Genomic DNA, 24,243 nt, shown 5'->3' with positions numbered 1-24,243 from the left:
CTCTCTCCCCCTCCCTCTCTCTCTCCCTCCCTCCCTCTCTCTCTCTCTCTCTCTCTCTCTCTCTCTCTCTCTCTCTGTGTCTCAGCTGTTCCCTGCAGGCTTGCTGTCTGAGTTAGTGCCTGTGCTGTTATGGGTTCATTGGGCTGGTATGCGGCAGGAATCTTTGGATCAAGGTAATTTCACACTGTTCAACATTTTCCCAGGCTGTTAAGCTTCCCTTTACCTTTGTGCCACTCGGAGAACGAGATAGGGAGCGACACATGTTGCCATTAAACACACACAGCAGCCCCTCGGAGCTGACGCCACCAGCGGGCTTGAAAGATATGGCCTATAAATTACAGTCTGACACCACAGTTTCCCAAAAGGATCAGATTATTGCTGCATGATCCAAGTGTGGGATGGTGCTGCGAATTCATGTGTGGTGCCGTAATAATGATGAAGGGAGTTCCACGGTTCTACTAGGGAGGCAGGCAAGATTGGGGCCCCCCATTTGTCTCGTGTGCGTGTGTGTGTGTGTGTGTGTGTGTGTGTGCCCTCATGTGTGCGCGCCCCCTCGTGTGCGTGTACATGCCTGTGTGTGTGTGTGTGTGTGTGTGTGTGTGTGTGCCCTCATGTGTGCGCGCCCCCTCGCGTGCGTGTACATGCCTGTGTGTGTGTGTGTGTGTGTGCGCACCGTTTTTGTGTGTCTTCGTTAATGTCTACTGTACATCTGTGGTCGGTGTCTTCAAGCAGCGACACACTTTGTGTTTTTGTTCTTTTTAAGGTCTTCCCAGAGCGTTCAGTGTTGTTATTATTAGATAGACCAGATGAGTGAACACCTGATGGTTATGGAAAAAAAAGTCTAATTGTTTAAGTAATCTAGTTCTCATCTCTGCCTCTACCCCAGCTCCAATGTACCATCTGTTGCCCTCCAGGCCCCTAACCACGCATGTTGCAGGAGGGGGCACCCTAACCCGCTGTGTGTGTGTGTGTGTGTGTGTGTGTGGGTGGGCGTGTGTGTGTGTGTGTGTGTGTGTGTGTGTGTGTGTGTGTGTGCGTGTGCGTGTGCGTGCATGTGCATGTGCTAGCACGACGCATGCATACGCACGTTCAGGTGTTTGCCGTGGGAACAATAAGTTAAAAACCCTCGAACCCCCCCAAGCTTTCTCTTATTCACCACGCCGGGTCGATCGTCCAATGGTTAGAGCTCTTTACAGCCACCGCCGCCATGAAGCTTCCGGTTAGACGAAAGCATTTCCAAACCATCTCAATTTGGAACTTTGTGGGGAACACATAGTTAAACTTTTCATGTTTGCAATTCCTCTTTTGTCTCTTAGACAAACAAACATAATGTCAAGAGGCAGGTTTTCTTTGTTCCTAATAGGGAGGGGTGCGTGAATCATACAGTAGATTAAACATGATTCGCATGACTGCCTCCCTCAGAGTGCCTGTTTCTCTCACTTGGCTGTTTGGCAGCAGGTGTCAACCATGGGAATCACTCAACTTTAACTGAGTGAAGACATGAATATCCATGGCATACAAATGTGTGAATACTCATTTATACGGTCCCCGTCTATTGTTTTTTTTGTTTCGTTTTTTCGGGGGGGAGGGGGGAGGGGTTTCTTAGGCGTTTGACACGGTGATAGCTCAATACGTCTGATCTTCTCAGGGACTCAAAGTTATTGTTCGTCCTCCCAGGGGGACCAACTGTCAGTCACTCCGGTCGGTCTCACTGTCTCTAACAGGACTGTGAGAGAGGGTGAATATTTAGGACACGTTGGAGTTTGACCAAGCTTGTGACCTATACAGTTTTCATCATAAATAAAGGGAATGTCTGCAGTCCTCACAGTCACACCTATATTCCCTCCACTCAAAGCCTGTCCTTGGACAGAGCCTTAGCATACAAGGTTCTGGTGCAGGTTTCTTCTCTCGGTCCTGGTCTGAGGTACGCTGAGGTCCCAGGTGGAAGTCCTCATTCTGTTTTTGTCCTCCCTCTGGTCCCAACAATCCAAATTCTCCAAACAAGTCAGGAGGTCCTCCTTGTTCAAAACTAGTTTGCGAGGGACACAACCTGCCCCCAGAAAGTCCTTGCATTCTGTACCAAGGCCCCTCCGTCCCAACAATGCCTTTGTTCTTATGTGTGGGTTGCAATGGAAGGGAGATTAAAAGAGGCTTGGGTACTGGTGTGGTATCAGCAAGCAGCTGTTGCATGAGTGACAAACTCAAGGGCCTACCGATATGAACATGGGAAAATCCTGGAGAGGCAGGGGGGGGTGAAGACATAGCAGCAGCTGAGCTGAGCCCACTCGGGCTCAAAAATGTGCTGTTGTGTTAAATACAACTGTGAGAAAGCAAGGAAAACCTATACTAAGTATCACTCTGTACGACCAAAGGAATATTTACATTCCTTGGCAGGCAGAGGTGCCCAAGAAGCCCTGCCGATCTACCTCTCCTCTCCTCTGTGCTGCTTTTACTTGGACCCAGTTTTGATGACTACATGAAAGGCAGGGTCAAGCATGTGAGGAAGGGGAGGAGTGGGGGAGGCAGGAGAGGGGGGAGAAGAGGGGAAGGGGGGGGGGGGTAAAGAAAGGTAAATGAATACCAGACCGGTGTTTCTCTATTGGCTAAGGGTTCGGCTGGAGCTCCACAGACATCCTTATTGTCTGTCTGACGCAGGTTCAACAACACCAACTATGTCCTCTGTGGAATGACTCATATGTCCTTCAACATGTTGTCAACCACCTCTTTGATATATATCGCAACTGATACATGCATACATGGTTGCGTTAAGGTATTATTAATGATGCCTTCACTTGTATTCTTAGACTTTTCAAGAGCTGTTTCTTTCTTTTTTTCCACTGATGCTCTTTTTCAGAAACGTGAAGAAAGAAACATTGCTGAAGTTGGGGTTTTTGGAGTTTTGTTGTGACAACTAATAATACATCTACACATTCGTAATCTCTGCTTGCCAGTATTTCAACCATGTCAGTGGTTCCCAAGCTTCGTTACACCTGCAACAAGACTGACTAATGCAACACTGTTACTTACAACCCCCCATATTTCACATGGAAACGTCTGATCTCACGCGTTTATCCCAGCAATCGCTCCGCTCCATCTCCTCAACAGGGAGGGCATTCACCTACTCCAGACACCCATCCCCTCGCATCGCCAACCCCTCCCCGCCCCAAAAGACATCGGGAGACCACAATTAGACTTTGTTCTCTCCCCTTTTTTGCCCTTGTTTTTTAAGTTAATGAGATAAGAGCATGTTTAAAGAATTTGGGAGGATATCTTTGCGTAAAGAATGTCTGAGGGAGTCTAGTGCAGGTCCACAGACCTGGGCATTGATTCCATTGCTGCGTAGTAACACCAGTGATAGAATGGTGAGAAAGCAGAATTCTTCTAAGTTCCCACAGGTGGTTGAGCTTCCAGGATATGTTCGTTGTGAAGTTGGTAACATCTAGTAGACATCTCAAGCATTGTTGATGATTGTGAGACGGTCTGGTGAAAAGGATATTTTTAAAAATAAAAATAAATGTGTTTTCCGTTTTTTTGTGGCATATTACGAAAGTTTATGTGTTGAAGAGCCCATTCAATATAACAAACACCAATTTTAGGGTCACTAATTACTTACTTTGTAGGCTACTGGGTAAGTGATACATTTGTAAACAAACTTACGTTTTAGGACGTGTTCAAAACCAAGGACTGTGTGATCAACTAATTATGTGTAGTTATGTGTTTTTAGCATGTTGATGCTCTATCAGCATGTTGTGATGTGCTAAACATGCAGTTAGATGTTCATAGTGATGTTCTTTCTTAGCTGCTAGCTAGCCATCAGCGCGATGGTAGCAAACGTGTCTGTTTTGATTCAGAGCGATTTTCTCCGGTATTTGGTTTGAGGTGTACCAACATTCAAATAAGCATTATCTTTTCCAACTATTTTCAGATTCCATTGTATGACACATCATTTGAAAATGACGTTGCCCTACTTGGGGACTTTTTCACCAGACCCTGTCACAATTGATTGTCAGTCTCTTACTTGTTGTGCTTTTCAGTAAGTAGTCATCTGGCTCCATAGAAGTTTACCAAGACACCTCAGCTCTTTATTCGCATGGTTTTGACTGGCTCTTTTTCCCCTTTGTGCTTCTGTCAATCCTATGACATTGTTTGGAAACTTTATTCAAGCAATATTGTCAAAACTCCATACTGTTATGGTGCACCAAATGAGTCTGTCTGATCCAAATGAAACCGAATTAACCTGAAGTGTACATTTTCAAAGTATGTTATATGCCCAGCTGTGTAAAAGAGACAGTTTGGAGCCTAGACATTCAACTCAATGCAACTGCTAAAAGCTATTGGATGTGCGTACGTTCCATTTCTGGTTGACACCGGAGAGTACCTAGAAATGTTTTCACTGGCTTTTTCCCTGTGATACATCTATCAATCCTTCAGAGGATTCTCTCTATGAGGTTTTGGGGGAAATCTCTATTCCAGTGACATTGTCAAGTTTGTCTGATTCAAATTCATGTGTCTGACTTATCAACATGAGTTATATTGGCAGAAAATGATGATGATGACAATGGTTTTCATTGTGTAAAATAGACAGTGTGAATCCAAGATGTATTATACAGACCAAGTGATGATGTCTAGGCTTTCTGGTTCTGTCTTTTATCACCCAGGCACCGAGGAACAATATTGCACATGATTAGACAGATAAAGGACATGATTATAGTATAACACTGTTGTATTGTCTCCCAGAGCCCTGGTATTTCACATTCATCAGCTGTAAATAAGTTGAACCAGTGGCGCTCTGCGTACACCACGGTATTATTGTGGTATTGGATGAACAAGCTTTCTCTCTTGTTGTTGTTTTTTGCTCCCACATCTGCAGTTGTTCAACCACGAAGAAATAACCGAGGGAAAGCTCTGTTATGTTATGAACGTTATAAGCAAATCATAAGTGTGGGCATCCGATGTTTTGAACCATGGAATCATGTAATGAATACATCTTAAGCACCATTTATGAATGATTTCAACTTAATTGTTTCGGAATGATTTCAAGGTTGTGAAGGCAACCGAATGTGAAGGAGTTGCACATGGTCCATACTAGTGTGTTTTTTGTTGTTTCACCCGTTGTGTCTTTTGTTTCTTAATGACATTTACAGGTATTATCAGAACTGTACATTAAGCTCTGCTTTATATCATTGTGTTTACATTGCTTTTGTGACTGCCATACCTTGACTTACCCACGCTTTGTACGCCATATGATCTTTGGGAATGTCAAAGAGAGATGTCTTCCTCAGTGTCCAAATGTCAGATTTACCTGCCATACCTGTCAGGTAACTGGTAGAGAAACTGAGGATAGTGAGGAGGTACATCTTTACCGTTTTGCTCTCTGTGCAGGCAGCAAGCATGACCATCAGTGAATATTGGTTGTAAACGCAGACTGATACACATGGCCAGTCACTAGTTCCATGTCCTATCATTTAGGAATGAATAGTGTACATAATTCTAATTTTTGTCATAAACATTTCTTGTCCTGTCTATAGTATATTTACATTTTGTAATATGTTATTATATCAACATTATCTGTCCACCAATATTTGATGTCATTTTTTCAAATTTGGACATTAGTCACATATAATACCACTTTCATTTTCAATAGCTATTTTAATAACAACTAAATCTTGCAATGTTAAAACCAGACACACAAGGTGGAATACAAGCACAAAATATATTTCTATAATTAACATAAGGATATATCTTAATTTTGGAAATTAAATACTGAACTTTATTTATGTCCTTATGTAATAAATAATTACATGTTTTAATCTATTTGTACAAATTAATCCATTCTTCAAATTCAGTTATCAAAGATATCAATAACATTTCAAAACATCTTTTAAAGATAATTACAAAGGTATAACTTAATAAAAGGGAACATATAAGGTATATATCGCTGCATGAAGTGTAAAAAGATTATTTGGTTAACCAAGAACATACAGAAAAAAGATTTGTCCACCTTTAAGCAGTTTTGCCCTCTAATGGTCTGTGAGACAAACCAAGTCTCTTGTTCTATTTATTTGATTGTAAAATATTTGTGAACAACATATGTTTTTTTGCTTTATGATAATTATCTGGTTAGAATGCCTTTTTTTCCAGTGCAGAAGTGCAGAAGTGCAGAAGTGCAGAAGTGCAGAAGTGCTCTCAATCCAGACTGCAGCTGTTCCACTGGTTGTATGTACTGCAGGTGTCTTGGAGCATTTGCTTTTGTGGAGCTATCTTTAATGTGTTCACCAAAACATGCATTTCTCTTTCACCTGTCAACATTGGTCTTATCTATATAAGCCAACTTTCACACAACCCAGTTTAGTTACATTGTGGGAAAGCCACTATTTTCTGAATTCCTATTTCAACCTGTTTGATGGTTAATTTGTGGTGCTTTCAAATGTATAGTTCTATGTAGACTAATGAATACATTTGTTTCATGATCATTTCAATGCCAGGAAAATGTATATTTTTTCCATCACTTTTTCTATCAATTCATAAACATGCTAAAAAATAAAATACACCAGAAAATGAGAGTTAAACAATGACAGGCCTACCTGTCAAGGGTATTTTGTGGAAATACAATGTTTAGAAATAATGAACATTTCTGAAGTTGAAATTAACATAAGGTTGGAGATAAATATATAGAAACGTTGTCTAGCCTATATATGAATGTCAGTTCTTATATACATTTTCAGTATACTTAAAGTTAACAAAGTACAACCGTTTCACTTTGTTTTGTGTTCAATATCCTGTCCTCAGTTGGATTTTATTGTTAGGAGGAAGAGACGTTAAACCTACTGTCATTTATTTCTCGAGAACACAAACCTTCTCATAATGTCTCTGAGACCTTTTATGAACGTCAACCTAGCAACTCACACTTTTTATATTCACTAACCCTAACCCGTTATTTTACTGTTATTTTAAACCCCAATAGTCTGTAGTCTATCGTGCACCTTTGAGGGAGTTGAGCATGTGACAAACAACCCTGTCACCATGAGAGCTGAGAAAACGTTTAAAACTTCAATTCACTCAAATCGGAATAAAGTTGTTATAAACTCTGTGTTGCTGTGCTGTCTCTGTGAGTGCTCTTTAATTGAAAGCATCCGGGAAACAATGTGCGCCTCTCAGCTCTCTCCGCTCTGCGTTTGACGCGCGCTTGGAGCCCGCGATGACGTCATTATTCCGCGAAAATAGAGCATGGTCTGTTCATCACTGTCGGAATGGTTATCAACTGGGCGTCCTTTGCTTTGCTGGTGGTTATTGTGTTTTCAAAATACTCTGATGTAATGTTGAATCACGAAGAAGGCTGTGGTAGCCCAAAATGCCTATTTTATACATTTTCATATCTTCTTTTTTAAGTTAAGTGTTTTCCAAATGTAAAAAAATAAATGCACCAAATGTTTTCTCTCTGCATGGTGAAATACCCTATAACTATAGACTAAACGTTTCCGAACTGCGGTGAAAGGAAATACATTTGAAAACAGCTTACATTTGAAGTACAAATAGCCTACACTAAGCTAAATGTGACACTAACTAGTGCATGGGCTCACTCACAACTCATCCACGTCAGGCGGAGAATAAGAACGGAAATCTAAAACAAATTTGCACAAAAACATGTAAGATGGAAGAGTTAATCATGTATGGTTGTACTGGTTTGGATGCGTCGGCTGTGGCCATCAGTGCGCATCACAAGCGCAGCATCTGTTGGGAGAAGTGTCATCTTCCCCTGGGCATGGATTTATGCACTAAGCTAGCCATATACACTATTGCATTGTATTTCTATTTGCATTGTATTTGTGCATATCCCCTTTCGGTCATTCATGACGTGTGTCTGGTATGGGGAAGCATTTTTTATGGGATTTAATTTATTTTTCCGAGGGAATTTGTCTATGCAGAGAGATTCGTTGAAATGTGTCAGTAACCCAGAAATAGGTCTATATGGGAACTCCCCTATATAGACCGCCTCTCAGTGAGCTATAGCCTTCTTGCCAAATTGTGTTGTAAAAGTTATTCCTGTTCATTGAAAAACTTTCCCCGCATTGTCTTTGATGTAGATCATTGTCTTCTTATTATAGTCTGGTCCACTAGCTCGTATGTGAGTGATTACGATATGCTTGTCAGTCAGTGCCTCGTTCCAAATAAATCGTCGTCATATTACATATTAAAATATTTACAGAAAAAAAAAATTGAAAAACATAAGCCCATAATCTTACTGTTATAGCCCTGTGATTGCATTCTTTCCTAATGTGTGTGGGTAATCTTTAGCAGGACATCATTTCTTTACTGTTTTGTTTTGATTATTATTGTTAGATGTTTATGCGCTGCTGTTTTGAGTTGTCACTCACAGAGCCGACACGTACTTGAAGGAGTCCACAAACGTTGCCATTATCATCATCATGACTGATATAACGTTTGAAAGAGCTTCCTTATCAGACTACTCAATTTGAAAAACTGTTGATTCTCCATGGCTTGTTGATTGCTTGAGCGGTGAATAGACTATTATTCCACGATTCCTCTCGACCATTGGGGGCCAATAACATCCGCTAGTCGTGTGATTGATGATAAATGGTCATTGTGGGGTTAGATGGACCGCCCTGGTGCTGCATGAGAAGGTAGGTCCATATGCAATAGAAGTCTGCCCAGTAACAATCGGCAAGCCTCGGTCGCGCGCAGAGGACCTATTGGCTATGCAAATTGTGACAAGGGGAGGAGGAAACAATTCTAGACACAAAAAAATGCTTTAAAGAGACATTTCCCACTTCTCTCTCAAGTGTTAGAACAAAAGTCTTGCCTTACAGACACCACTCGAATGGAATTTTACAACTTTAGACTGCTTGTGCCTCATGCACCATGCCTCATGCATCTGAAACATGCAATCAATGCAGTCTCTCAGGTCGATTACTTTCTGATAGGGGATTTTAATTAGGGCATAGGCAAGGCAAGCTTATAGACTAATAGTCTATATTTTATCTTGAGATTGAACAACAAACACAGATTGACAACAAAACAATTTCTGTTTTGGGTCTTGTTGCACATGCGTCTTAAGTTTGGGTCCTTTACTTGTTCCACCTCAGTATAGCCTAATGATCACAGTATGGATGTGAGACTTTAGACATACTGTACATACATGCAGTAATTCACAGCGCAGTGGACTGTCATCTCATCAGTTATCTAGAATTGTCGCAACAACTTTTTTATGCAGCGTCGGTCTGGTTTCCTAGAAAGTTATCTAAACCACAAGCCTTGCTGCTATATGCAAGATAGCTGGTTAGACATTACATTGTGTCGTGTGTGTGTGTGTGTGTGTGTGTGTGTGTGTGTGTGTGTGTGTGTGTGTGTGTGTGTGTTTGTGTGTGTGTGTGTGTGTGTGTGTGTGTCCGCGCGCGTGCGTGTATTGGGGAGGGCGTTAGTGTTAAGGTTCATTGAGTTCATTAGAAAATAAGTGAGAGCAAGTAAATGCACATGAATGAGTCTTCATTTCTTTTAGCGCTGCTGAAGAACAGTTGAATACAAGTTTATTCAAAGCAAATCTAAAAACTCACAACAAATGGAAACATGACTTGCTGCAGTTATACTGTGTACATAAACCTTTCTTCTGCTCAAAGATGCTGAAGAGGGACTGAGTGAATATCGCAGGACCCTGATTTTAAATGATTGCAATAATTATAATAATAATGCATGGATTTGATTGGGGGTTGGCTTATAGCATAGCTTATGAGATGAATAAAATGACTTATAAACATGTACATGTGTTTCTCAATTCATTAAATTAGCCATGCTTGGCCATGCAGTTGTCATGTAGAAACGAACAGGGACACAATGTTTGATGAGAGCATGTTGCGTCTGGGCAACTGTTCTATAATGAGATCTGCTTGCGTCACTTGGTCAGCAAAGGCAAAGGCAGGCTTCAAATGTAGCTGAGAGCCAGAGGAAACCAGAGGAAAGTCAGAGCTGAACTGTGGGGGAGAGGAAAAAGTTCGCAAGGAGAGGCAGGACTACCCTTTGGAGCCCTGCAGTCTCACTTTTATGCCTCCAAAAAGACTTTCCATCCACTTTCTTTGCATCTAGCAACACTGTTATTGTATTTTCCCCAAGAATAACACGACTTTTTAAAAAACTGCAAGCGATCATGGAGCTGCTTTGCCTCGAAATGGACACCATCATAAGAGCTCGTCCCGACCCGAATCTCCTCTGTGATGACAGGGTGTTACAAAGCCTTTTGACCATTGAAGAGAGATTCCTTCCACAATGTTCTTATTTCAAGTGCGTTCAGAAAGACATCCAGCCGTTTATGAGGAGGATGGTGGCGACTTGGATGCTGGAGGTTTGTACCGTAAACTTCTATTTCCGTGCTGACGACTCGTCTCAAAATCCCTCTAAATCAGAGTTTATACTCACTCGTTTTGTTCGGTGTGTATGGCGTGTGAAAGATTAGGTTTATATATAACAGTGGACGACAACATCATCTTGATAGCAGCGATTTCTGTAATTTTTCATCATTTTCTAAAACCTGTAGCATATTTTGTCCCGAGTCACCATGATAATATCTGAGAAGCCTTAAGGGAGATGGTAACCATGATGTGTACCCTCAGAGAAAGCTTTTCATTGCATATGTCTGATCTTGGAGAGCTGCTATGGATTATAATGTTATTTTTTAAGATAGCCTGAATGTTTCCATGCACACGTATGCAGTTCAATGCTTGCCCTATTCTATATTCTAACGCCATGTTGGTTTTTCTGAAACAGTTGCAGTTTTTCCCGACGACTTTACAGTGTCATAAACGCGTTAACAACAGTTGAAACATGTCTGAGATGAAAGAGCAGTGTCTGGGCTACATAGTGATAATAGAAATGTACGTGGAAAATGCTGCAAACAATTTCTATATATTTTTGAATATCCGCTCGCGGAAGGGGCGCGGGCCTTATCTGTCCCTCTGTTCTGCCCTCATCGAAACCCGTCACCCAGGAATTAAGTTCATTTTTTGACACTTTATAGGACCTATCCTGTCGAGACCGAGCTGGAAACAAACACGAGCGTTTGAGCTTTATTTTCATGTGTCGCTTATTTGACTCTGAATCTCTGGAGATTTTAAATTAATTTTTGAAAAAATATGTTGCCTTGGCGGTGACGCACTCCACACCAACCACATGTCACTTCGATTTAAATTTGACATTTTATTCGCATTTAACCTCACTTGACACGTTTATCAATTGTCGGGTCTGATGTGAAAGGGATCGATGAACATTATGGTGTGATAATTATACATGTGGGCAATTTATTTATATTTTTAAATATTTTATGAAAATATGACGAATGAAAAAAAGGGTTTCCGCACTGTGCTGCATGGGTGTTTTCTGGCTGGGGTGATTGTGACTTGAATTCATTTCTTACTGAATGAACTGAAGGAATGCGACTCTATTGACAGCCTTTGCCTGAGACCTTTTTCAAAGCATGAAAATAATCTATTTCTAACTTATTGATGATGTCGCAACAGCTCTGGGCTGGGCTCAATTCTTGGCGAGCTCCCAATGTGTTTCAACGAATTGATATGTACATAGTCTCATCTATTTATTTCATTATTTCTTGAATTTCGTTATCAATCTTCAGTTTGTCATGCAATTGAGATTTTATAGTGATTGGAAATATACCGATGCTGTTTGAATTTGATGTTTTCAAATGCTGCAACATTGTGACAGTCACATTTCTCTCTAGGTTTGTGAAGAGCAGAAATGTGAAGAAGAAGTTTTTCCCTTGGCGATGAACTACTTGGACAGATTTTTAGCCGTGGTACCAACCAGAAAGTGTAACCTGCAGCTCCTGGGAGCGGTGTGCATGTTTCTGGCATCCAAGCTGAAGGAGACGCGTCCCCTAACAGCAGAGAAACTCTGCATCTACACAGATCACTCCATCAAACCACAGGAACTGCTGGTAAGATGCAACAGTTACTTTATTGTTTTCTCATTTTCTCATGAAAGTGGACTATTTTATTACAGGACTGCATGTCACTCAGTTTGGCTCAATGTTTTAGGCCTATCAGACGTTTTTTTTTTAGAATCCCATCTTCATCTTCATTGCTTTCCAGAGTCCCAGAGGCTATATTAATGTTTTACATTTTTTATATGCTCATTCTGTCATAAATATCAGGTCCTGACATTCAAACCTGGATATTAGCCATTACATGAAGCATAAAGTCAATCTGTGGGCATAAGCGTCATTTGATGGCCTCATCACTTTAGATGTATGGAAGCCCCGCGAGCGCATTGTCACAGGAGCGCTGTACAGTAACAGCGCCACGGGACTTTAGAAGGCGTTAGTACATCAGTCTACATCGCCATCTAGTGGCAGATATTTGAAGCATAATAGCAACGAGGTCAGCAGTTGAACTCGAGCCAAAGTTTGGATCTTGTCTTGGATTTCTTGGCATATTCTTGGTTTATATGATGTATATATTTTGATGCAAAAGAGGCCTTGGTTTCAGCGTGTTTCCTCTGCATAAATAAAGGTTAATGACAAATATGCAAATATGCAAATTAGCCTTCACCTAAATTCTCAACCATGCATGTATGCTCACATTTGACACTTTGGGGGTAGTTTCCTGCGTATGAATTGAGCCTAGTCGGCTAGACCTGGACCAAATCACTCTGTAAATTGAAAGTCTCAATTGAAGATGCTTTTTAGTCTAGGATTAGTCAATCTTAGTCTGGGAAATCAACCCTTATGGTTTTTGATTGAGTTCTAGCATGGATGTCCAATGTGATAGATCCCTCATAGGATTGATCCATTGGGCCAAGATATATTGAGATAATGACAGCCATGTCACACACCAGAAAAGTAATCTTAGGTCAGTGCAACCAAATGTGCTATTAGTTATTACACAATCAGTGTACTGTATATGTGTTTTCTTCTTTAATATGCTGCATTGGTATTCATTGAGTTGGCAATTCAAAGTAAAATGTCCCCCCCCCCCTGTTTAGAGTATGAGACTGCTAGTGCTCACAGACACATCCTGTACCGGTCGGCCCTCCGCCGTTCTTAATGCCCTGAAGTTAGAACCTTTGGCAGGACCGTGGTGACTATAGAGTTACCAGCTGTTTGATAGGTCAGCCAGCCCCCAGAGCAAAGCAATGGAGGTGCATTTAAAAGAGAGAAAAAAAAGAAAAAAAGAGTCTGCCTCTCACATCAGATAAGTATTTCCTCTGCGATGCTACGTAAACATTCTTTAGTAAACAACAGCGAATCCCACCCATGTTGTGAATGAGGCCACATATGATTCAGAAGATGCCGGCTGAGAGCTGTTAGTAAGGCCTGCTGGTTGAAGGGCTGCAGCAGCACGCAGCTCTGTCTGCCTCTGGGTCTCCTAGCCATGCGCTGCCAGTTGTGAGATGTTCTCTCAGTGGACCGAGGGGACTGGTGCACTGAAGTGTGTTCACCTCAGCCCACCCTCTCTCTCATTGGTGGGTGTGTCTGGATTACTAGCAGCTGGAATTAAGAATTCACCTGTAGATAACAGCAGGATAGGCAGGGTTAGGGTTAGGGTCGGTGGAGGTTTGATTGGGTTGGGCTGGGCTGAGTTAGGCTGTGGTCTTCTGCGGGGTGTGGCAGGGTTTAGGTTAGGCTGGGCTGGGTTAGGCTTGCCTGGGCTGGGCTGGGCTGGGTCAGGCAGGTTGGGCTGAGTTAGGTTAAGGTAGGTTAGGTGGTTTCGTTTGTGCTGGGCTGGACTGGGTTAGGCCTAGGTCGAACCAGGTCGCGTCTCTCCCGCCGTTGGGGTTCGTAGAGAGGATGAGGGTTGTCCTCGAGCTTTGAGCTTGAGTTCCATAAGGCCTGGGTGTGTTCACAGCAGTGTTGCTCTATATGGCAGTCTTTTGGCTGACAAATAGATACAGGAAACTGGGGATCAGCTGCTCGGGCCACGTGATCCCCATCTTTGGTAACAATTTCTTGTAAAAGAAACCGCAGTGGCACCCAGAAGGTGTGACCGGAGGCAGTAGCAGAAGGAAGTGGGCGCCTGCATGGAGGGTGTGTTGCAAGGTTGCCACAGCTCTCTCTCTCTCTCTCTCTCTTTCTCTCTCTTTCTCTCTCTCTCTATATCCCTCTCTCTCTCTCTTTCTCTCTCTCTCTCCCTCTCTCTCTCTCCCTCTCTCTCCCTCTCTCTTTACCCCTCTCTCTCTCTCTCTTTCTCTCTGTGTCTCTCTCTCCCTCTCTCCCTCTCTCTCCCTCTCTCTCTCTCTCTGCCAGCCTAGTAGCTCTTTTTCTGCCACAGCCTAACCAGGGGAACTGAGGATACAGGAACTGAGGAACAGGGGTTAGGTCAGAGTGGGGACTTGTTGGCTTGTTGCACAGCATTAGATTTGTCATCTCCGTGAAACCTCAGTGATTACTTGATGAGTGTATTGGCTATGCCTATTTTGTCAATGACATCAGTTCTTTGTCACCGGTAATCGCTGTAGGGTTGTTAGAAGTGACTAATTGAGAGATTTGTTTACCGACTGCTGTTGAGTGTAAGTTAATAGGGGAGAGAGAGAGATACAGTTCACCTGAGGTTTGGAATGAGTTGCCTCCGAGTTCCGGTGTAGTTCAGAGAGAGGAGTTAATGGCTGCCATATTGGATTCATCTCATGACTAAGCGCATGTGGCTCTCTGAAGGGGAAAATCGCTAGCATCCTAGGTCGCAGTAAAAAGGACAGTCCCAAACCACGCCATTCTTCCCAAGTTAGTCATCAAGCTCTCCGTTACTCACCCCTTTTCTAGAAATGAGGGCAAGTGTTGCAAAAGGGCAAAAGTTGATTAATTCGGATGAATCTGTCTTTTATAGTTATGATCGTGTTCTTGAATTATGTCTAAGCCTGTACATTTATGATGTTCATGTCAAACGTTGGTTAGGTTTGTTTTGTCTGCGTGCCAGGTAAGCTGTAAATCATTCTAAATTAGGTCTGTTTGTCGTTTGTTTAACGTTATTGCATACCGAAGGAAAGCAGTGCCAGTGGCAATGTTAATACAGGTGAGGTGTAATTAATTGACTCGAACCCAAAGGGCTAAACAGTCCATAACCGGTGTGGAGGATAAATCAATACCAGCAGTTTGAGCGAGATGCAACACATGACAGCCTGGACGTACGTGCTCTTACCTCTCTCTATTTCCCATAGTAGTACTAGTCATGCACCCTCTGCATGTGTACAATTCATTCGGCATAGATTACCAGCCAAAAGGTCATCTATATAGGCCACACTCATCGCCATGGCTGTGCTGCGTAAGCATGCTTTGGGAGAACTAAAGTCTTAAAGAGAGTGCTCTCCCTCTCCCTCGCACACAACCCTGCTACCCCCCCAACCCCCCCAGACCCCTCTCCGCCAGCCCAGCCAGCACTGCTTTCCTGAGAAAAGTGTCACAATCTAGACAGACGATGTCGTGAGGTCACCTGCGTTCGTGGTGTCAGAGAGGGCTGCTGTTGTTGCCTCAGCCAAGGGAGAGTAACGTAATAGCAATCTGTCTCTGCTCAACCTCTCCACCCACTCAGTACTGGGCAGGGGTAGGGCCAGGGCCAGGGCCAGGGCCAGGGGCCCGCACAAGCAGGCAGAGACAGCCTGATATAGCCTCCTCCTCTAGCCTGGCTCTGTCACTGCAAAAGGTTGTGCCATAATGTATACTGTACTTATATACACACTGTTGCAGCCTAATGGCTTCTTCTCATACTTAACGCACACTCTCTTTCTCCTTTATTCTCTCTTTCAATCTCTCTCTCTCTCTCTCATTCTCCCCCTCTCTCCCCCCCCACTCTGTTTCTCCCTGCAGGAATGGGAGCTTGTGGTCCTGGGAAAGTTGAAGTGGAACCTGGCTGCTGTCACACCGAACGACTTCATCGAGCACATTGTGAGAAAGCTGCCGTTGCCCGAGGAGAAGCTAGCGTTGATACGCAAACACGTTCAGACGTTCATCGCCCTCTGCGCCACAGGTACGGCAAGGAAATGGAAGTCACACGTCCAGTTTTTCGTTGTCTACTGTTAACCCCTCCAGGTGCGGGGTTAGGCGGCGGCGGTGGCGGCGCTGTCGGGTTTAATCGGAAACATTTTCACCTCTCGAAAAAAAAAGATGACCAAATGGAACGGTGGTGTTTGCCATCTGATATCATGTTTGGCGCGAATCTTGTTTTTTTTGGCTCCCACTTAGGGTTTTTCGGTACGTCAGAGTGACAATGGATATGCTTCCAAGTCAATTGGGTGATGATGTCTTGCGTCAACATAGTTGCGGGTGTTGCAAAATATCCTTACCCCCCCCCCCCCCTCTCTTCCTTTCTCTTTCTCTGAAATGAAATCACAATCCCCTTATGAGCAAACATGGCTGCAGGAGCTCCGTCCAGGCTTTGCTTTGTAGGCCCGTCACAGTGTCACGCTGTAGTGTAACTTAACTGAGACGCATTACCTTGATGTGAAAATATGTGGGGCTTGGAAAAAAGGCATGTGTCATGCGGAGGACATCTCCAAGTGTCATCATCTGTCTTTTCCTCCGGTTGGTACGGTGGTTATGTTCTAGAGGCATATCAGTGGCTGACAGGGAGTATAGTGACACTTCAAAGGGTGTACCGTGCTCCTGGTTAAGGGGCATTCTCAGTCTTGGAGACCGATGGAGGATGTGGGGCGGGGGGCGGGGGGGGGGGGGCAGGCCATTGTCTGTCTCTGCTCTGGAGGTGGATTGTTCCTTGGAGATCAAACGTCGAGGAGTCGTGGGAGTTCAGAGGAGAACTTGAACATGATCTGAAGAAGCGGGGAGGAGGAGGAGGAGGAGGAGGAGGAGACGAAGACGAGTTAGAGAGTGAGAGAGTGGGAGTGAGGGAGTGAGAGAGAGTGAGTGAGGGAGTGAGTGAGAGTGGGAGAGAGTGAGTGAGGGAGTGAGTGAGAGTGAGAGAGAGAGAGAATGAGAGAGAGAGAGAGTGTGAGAGAGGATATTGTTCCTGCAGTGCTGAAAAGTGAGGCATGTCATGTTTTCATATCCCCCCCCCCCCCACCCCCCCTCTTCTCATGCCTCACAACCGCTGGAGGGCATGAAGACTTTCCCATGTTGGGGGGGAGGGAGGTTGGGGGGCAGGTCCTCCCAGCACACACCCTACACCCACACCCACACACACACACACACACACACACACACACACAACCAGCGCCAGCACCATGGGGGATAATGAGATCCACGGCAGCAGACTGGTGTGCCTCCCCCGGGGGGGAGGGTGGAGCACAGCCCCCCAGCCAGCCAGCCATGGGGGGGGGGGGGGAGCTAGGCTGGGCCCCACCCCTGGCCCTGGAGAGGAATGCTGCCTTGCCTACACTCCCCTCATGGGAAAGATCCGCTGTGTGTACAGAGGAGGGGTTGGTCGGGAGTGTGTATGGATGGATGGATGGGGAGGGTGGGTGACAGGTCTTTAAACATGGCACGTTTGATGTGGAATCTCCTTTCTGATTGTGCAACGGGATATCGTAAGTATGTTGTGAAAGACGGCAGCACGTTGATGGTCTCTATGGCAACTGGCCTGAGTCCCATTGAAGACACACTCATGTCAATTCCACCCCTCCCAGCCCTCCTCCTCTCCCTTTCTCTCTCTCTCTTCTCTCTCTCTCTCTCTCTCACTCTGCCAATGGACAGATTAGTATGAGGAACGACTGTGAGTGATCGGACCTATTCCCAGAGCAACGTTGTGCAACTGCAAAGATTCAGAGAGTGCACTTTGTCCTTGATTGCTTCAATGAGGCAGTGGATGTAAATTTACGAGTCTCATGGAAATGGAGATGTCTTGTAGGAGAGTGACTCTGCACGGAACCGGGATTAGGAACAGGCCACTTGTCTGAACCTTCTCCTCTGAGTTGTATCTAGAGAGAGAGAGAGAGAGAGGGAGGGAGGGAGGGAGGGAGGGAGAGAGAGAGAGAGCAATTTGGTGCATCTGAAGATCTCGGGGAATTCAAAACCCATTTGTGCAATGTTCCCAGCCGTAAATCTTTTAACTATCTGGTGAGAATCCTCCTTGAGAACTCTCCTTCTGAAACATGCTGAGAAGGTGAAGCTGGAGGAGATTTTCGAAGAGGATTTACATTTGAAAAGCAAGTTGACAACAGATCACCTGTGGCCTCCTCCAGTGTCTCACTGCATTGAGATTCAACCCCAGCCCCACCTTCTTTTTTCTAACCTCCATGAACCAAGCCTTCTGTCTTTTGAGAGAGAGACGGAGAGAGAGAGAGGAGAGATGGAGAGAGAGAGAGAAAAGGCCTCCCTCTCCGTTTTAATGGTTCCTCTTTTGATGAAACAGTTCCGTTCGAGGCACTTGGTGGTGGTGGGATTTTGTCAGGTGGCTCAGCTCAAGCCTAGGCTGGCTATTAATTAATAACAATCGTAGCCTCCATTCACCACTATGCAAATGGTCCAGTGGGGGGGGGGGGGGGGGGAGCTCAGCTAGAGGCTGGGAGAATGGAAACAAAAGGGCTGGCCCTACATTTCATATGCAGAGGCATGTAAGGGTCAGCACAGCGGGGTGCTCTTCGATAGGAAGCACCAGCTTTTCTCTGGGGGCCTGTCGGATAATGGCGGAGAAACAAGCTCATTAAGGGAGATTATTTCCCCTGTTCCTCTTCCACAGGGACACCAAACCAAGTGCTCCTTGTTTCTCCCTGCTTCTGGTCTCCTTCTCTATAGAGGTAAAGCTGCAAGCTTTGGGGGGCGGGGGGCGGGGGGCGGGGGGCAGACAGACTGACTGATAGGCCTGGACCTGTCTGATGCTAATCAGCTCTGTAGTAACTATGAACAACCAGGTTAGCCGGTTCGCTAACAGGGCGACGATCTGTGGTTGTGCTGAAGATATCTGTGACCACCAGCAAGGAGATTCTTCTTCTTCAACATGGTCAGCGGTGACCTGTCGTGACCTTGTCGAGCTCTCTCTCCGCAAGTTGTGGATGGGGAGATACTGTATCCTTACCTCCCAGAGGTGGATTTCTCTTGTGTGCCGTAGAGAGAAATTCAGTGATGAGTCATCAGCACCTACCCACTCATTTCCTTCTTAAATGGCTGTTGACTGGAGAATCCCCTTCCTTCTACCAAGGAGGTTTGATTCATACTGTACAGTACCCTACAGTGTGGCATGGATGTGGTCTTTTACCAGTATTTGTTGACGTTAGATGTTAGATTAGTCAGAGTCTATTAATCCCAACAAATGACCCTCCTCCTTTGGTGAATGATCCTCCTTTCCTCTCGGATGCTTCATTGATGAATAATCTTCAGCATCCGACTGCGTTCACACAGGAATGTGTTAGCCCGGTGTGTCAGAGAATGGCATGTCCTGATCTACCTCTCGCTGTAATCATCGCCACGTTATAAAGACTCAGGGCAGGTTAGTCACTCTGAAGTTCCCGGGGGGAATTTATGTTAGATGTTGCAGTCTAGTGACCCCTTATGTGCTAGCGAGACGTTAGCCTTCCACTTCTAATAGCATATTAACCACAAAGAATAACATTTGCGGTTTGAAGCAAAGTAAATGTTAGTGACTGGTGTGGGTTTTGAGTTTGACCTGAATTTGTTCTCATGACACAAGAAGGGCCTCCCTGAGCACAGCTGGGGATTCTGGGTAGACGCGCCGCACCCGTTTTGTCCTTCCCCAGCTGACTATAAAATGTTATCGGTCAGATCCTGTCTGAGGAGTAAAAAAAAAGACAACAAAAACAACAACAGAAGAAAAAAAAATCCCGATTCAACTCAACTGGGGCTCCAAATTAAAGCTGCCAATGCATGTTATTCCAGTTGTGAGGGGCCCCGCTTCCTCCTCCTCCCACGCTGGCCTGAGTGCTGTTGCTCAAGTCTCTGGCTGAGGAGTGGTGCAAGACTGAAGCAAGTTGTTACAGGATCCAACCGTTGAGTAGAGAGAGGAGGATTCCTGTTTTTTGTTGCTGGTAAATCACTGTTGCCTCTTTTGTGGACTTGGTGACCCAAACCCATCTCCACATCGCCTGGTCATAGATTCTTATATTTCCCAACTTGTTTTGTGGATATAGATCAGAGAAGGTATATATAGAACTCCCGGTCCCGCACAACTTTATATTTTGTACCAGCAGGGGGTGCTAGAGAGAGTAAGGGAAAATACATGGGCTCCAATGGAGATTTTCCCCAAAAAATGGCTTTCGAAAGTTATCTTTATGTAAAAGGCAATGTTGTTTCTATGGACAGTATATATGTGTAGGACACAGTGGCATGCACTGATTAAACCTGCATAGATAAGAATGTCAGAGTGACTATTCTCTCAAATATAAAGTCTTACCTCAATGCAGACATAATATCACCGTTAGCAAGCTTGTAGCGCCTCTCTCTGACCCATACTATGTCTACAGTCTGGAGAAGCATCTTTAAACTTTGTTTTGACTCCGAGTTCCACTCCATTAGTGGTGAAACATACCGTAACGGTATAAAACGATGTTTGTTTTTTGACCGTAATCAATCAACAAGCCCCGGGTCCTCAAAATGTAACCCATTTACAAAAAAAAACGTAAATAAGCTGTACATCAGTAAAGTAACACAAGCTTTTGATTTATTGCAGTAGCAAACGTCTTTTTTTTTTCTTTTTCGCCCTCTCTGTTTTTTGGCTCTAATTCAACTTTCCAACTTTTTAATTAATTTACACATTTAAATGTGTATACAGTGCATCTTACCCACCCAGGAGTTGTTGGCCCTGGTCTGGGCCAGCCAGACAGGCTGGTTGGAGCAGAGCAGAGGCCTGGGGATGCTGTGGACGGGGGGGGGGGGGAGAGGGGGGAGGAGGGGAGGGAAGGGGGGGGGGGGGGGGGGGGGAGAGGAGGGGTGGGGGTGGGGGGGAGGAGAAAGGGCCATTGAAAGGGGTGAGAGGCCTGCAGGCCAGGCCAGGCAGCCGCTGCTTACAGGGAGCGTTTCCACCGCAGGCGTCCCCACTCAGCTACATACACTGTTTAGCCTCTGCATGAATATCAATGAGGAGCTGCTAAAACACAGCCATTCTTCCCCCCCCCCACACGCAGTGGCCTCCATGCCTGCAAGCGGCAGACCCCGTGGGCTGCAGCGCACGCGTACGCCCCCCCTTGTTCCCCAACAGACCTGTCTTGTCTGGAGTGCGAAAAATCAGCTTGCTGCCCCACTGCTCCACTTAGCCTCCCACAAAGTGTGTGTAGTATGTGTCTAATGTCTAACACTCCCAAAGTGTATCTGTAATCTGTAATGTGTGTAGTACTGTATATGTTCATTCACACACACACACACACACACACACACACGCGCAGTAGATCCATGTATTTTCTCTAATATAAATCTCTGGCTCTCGTAAAGTAGTGATGTAATGCCTGGGCCTTTATGCGCTCCTTTCCTCTTGATGCAAGGTTGTCTTTAATAAATCTCTCCCTGGCGGCGGCCCAGAGACCAACACAGGGGTGGATAATAAGTTCATTTATTTGTCAACACTGGGCCACCAGATGAGAAAGCGCCTGGCTCTGCATGTTAAAAAGGCAGTGAGGGGCTGCCTGCCTCCCTCCGCCGCCGCTATCAAAGGCCCTACCTCTTTGATTTGAGAGAGAGGGAGAGAGAGAGAGAGAAAAAAAAGAAAAAGAAAAGAAGGAGGAATAAAAAAAACTCCCCTTAAGAGCCATCAAACACCCAGTTTGCTTTGCAATTGAATATGGCGATATGTAAATGCACCGGGGCTCTTTCTGTGCATCTGCCCCTACTCCTCAAGCCCATAGGGTGGCCCGGCAACAGAGGAATAGTTTTCGGGTTGGGGGGGTAGCGCGGAGGGGGGGGGCGGTGTTGTGGGGTGAGGTAAAGGGGGGGGGGCGACTCTTTTCTTCTTCCAAAAAACTCACAAGGGGTCTGGACACAGACTAGAGAGCGATGTGCAGCAGAGCGATGTCCCCGCCCCCCGCCCCTTCCCCCCCCTCCCCTCCCTGTCCCCCACCCCAACTCTCCAGAGCCCCACAGTCGCCCCCCCCCCACCCCCCCACCTCTCTTTGTCCAGCCGTCAGACTGAATTGGTATCAGAAGAGATGGTTCGTTGTTGCATCCCTCAATTGGTTGAGATGAGGTGATGACTTCAGACAATGGAGCCACACTCTCTCTCCTTCCCTGGCAGCACTTAATTAATATGCTAAAAGATAGCGAACGGCGCTAATACAGATCACTGCCTGTTGTAGCAACAAAGACTGGCCGTGTGTACTCCATTCACTGGCCCCAACCAGAGGGCCTTTGTATCGGGAAAAGAAAGGTAGAAATTGAGAAAGACAAGAAGAGAGGAGAGAGTGAGGAGTATATGATGATATGGCGCGTATGCAAGAGAGAAATAGAGAGAGAGAGAGTGATAGAGACAGAGTGAGAGAGAGACGGCGAGGGATAGAGAGGAATCAGGGGGAAAGGGGGAAGGGGGAAGGGGGGGGGGGGGAGGGGGTAGGGAGCCCACAGACTTTGAAGAGTCGAGCCTTAACCTAGAGTTGTTGTTTTTTCACTCCCTCACTCTGCCAGTCGCCTTTTTGGGCTCCTGGCCCGTTCACAAGCTGTCTTATTTGCATTATGAATGACAGTAAGGGGAGCTAACAAGGTTATTGGTCTTTGAGACGCACGCCTGTGACCACACGTGGAAAAAGGACCTACAGCAGTGAGCATTGGCAGAGGCACTGTGGCTCTTTATTCCTCCCTTTCCAAGCGCTATGGGGCTTTTTTTCAGGGAGCACACGATTTACTCAGGATATGGAAGAAAAGGGGCCGGACTGGGGAGGGAGGTTGACTGAGGGGGTGGGGGGAGTGGTGGGATTGGGAAGGGGGGGGGGGGGGGGGGCAATGCTTTTCAGCTCCTTTACAAGCCAAGTGAACCCTCATTATCCTGGTCCCTGGTCATTAGCGGGGGCCGTGTACAGACCCGGCGCAATAAAGGGGATTATTTATTACCGGGAGATTAGCGAATCATATCGTCTCTAGGGGTACACATCTGTACCTCTATTGTGTAACGACGACTCCTGAACGGGCACAGAACTATTCGCTACGTCTCCCGTTAATGAAATGCAGCGCGTTTCGGTAACTCACCTGTTTGAACTTGATGCTCAGCTTGACTGTTGGCGACAGAACTGTTGAATTTCCTGTCAACAGTATTTGTACATGGCACCGGCAGACAAACATATTCACTCCTCTGTGTAATAATAGCCAATAATTGTGGATAATCTTTCATTGGTGTGTGTGTGTGTGTGTGTGTGTGTGTGTGTGTGTGTTTCATAACCAAGGCAATGAAATAAGTTGTTTCATATGATTCATGAACATTATATATATTTTTTTTATCTTCCAACAGATTTCAACTTTGCCATGTACCCTCCATCCATGATAGCCACAGGCAGCGTCGGAGCGGCTATCTGTGGCCTGCAGTTGGACTCTGGGGACAAATCACAGTGGGGAGACAATCTTACAGATCTGCTGGCCAAAATCACTAACACAGAAGTGGTGAGTGGCACAAACCCGACTGCACTCTACTGTTTTTTTTTACATGGGATGGAAACACAACATAACAAAACCAATGTGCTCCTGGTTGACAGAAAGTTCAACTAGAAGACATTCGTGAAAGATGGTACTGATGAGAAAGATAGGCCTCTTTCGGGGTAATTTAGTATGACTAAGGGCAAGGTTTGAGGTCTCCTCTCAGACCTCGGTGCCATTTCTCAGAAGACGTGTTATTCATTCGTGTAGATCCGTCTTCATCGAAGTACCTACACTTCCTGCAAAGCTGTGAGTCAAGACTATTCTAGAATTAATCAGAAACTCTTTGATCTCCTCAGCCAACTCGCTTCTCGGTGGAAACGGGCCCCCACAGAACTAGCCAACTCTGATTAACATAGATAGACTGACTGTGTTCTACGGGCTATGTCAATTTAAAAGCAGTTCCCCCTCCCACCCCAACTGCTCCATATATCCACACTGTGCCTTTGGCAAAAATTCCATGTTCCCTTATCCCGAAAAGGTCACACGGCACATCTGTGTTTAGATTAGAGCTATAGGTAGTGAAATGTCATCTCCATTATTTCCCCCATGCAGTACAGGTTTGTTTCCCATCGCCTCCCAAGCCCTCCAGGTCCCCCTACATAAAAGAGCTCCTAATCCAGGCAGAATGTGCTCCTCAGATGCTAACACTAACTGTTAGCGTAGCCAGCAGACGGTTCTCTGTGGGCTGTGTGTGGTTGTGTGGCTCTGGGTTG

General features: G+C 45.1%; 1 protein-coding gene across 2 annotated transcripts in view; it reads left to right on the top strand.

The window, feature by feature from the left end:
* The window catches only part of ccnd2a (cyclin D2, a), a 58,011-nt gene that overhangs the window by 27,482 nt on the left and 6,286 nt on the right, over nucleotides 1-24,243 (top strand). The window contains exons 1-4 of one of the 2 annotated variants that reach the window (XM_080544984.1): nucleotides 10,109-10,354; nucleotides 11,744-11,959; nucleotides 15,821-15,980; nucleotides 23,346-23,494. In XM_080544984.1, coding sequence (XP_080401110.1) covers nucleotides 10,160-10,354; nucleotides 11,744-11,959; nucleotides 15,821-15,980; nucleotides 23,346-23,494 — 720 coding nt within the window. In that variant the 5' untranslated portion in view covers nucleotides 10,109-10,159. Of the gene's footprint in view, nucleotides 1-10,108; nucleotides 10,355-11,743; nucleotides 11,960-15,820; nucleotides 15,981-23,345; nucleotides 23,495-24,243 lie in introns of those variants that run through there. The other variant, XM_080544983.1, reaches the window with a different exon arrangement.

The sequence above is a fragment of the Nansenia antarctica genome (genome assembly GCF_963989245.1).
Source record: "Nansenia antarctica genome assembly, chromosome: 14".
Taxonomy (NCBI): domain Eukaryota; kingdom Metazoa; phylum Chordata; class Actinopteri; order Argentiniformes; family Microstomatidae; genus Nansenia; species Nansenia antarctica.
This window is presented reverse-complemented; position numbering and strand designations above follow the sequence as displayed.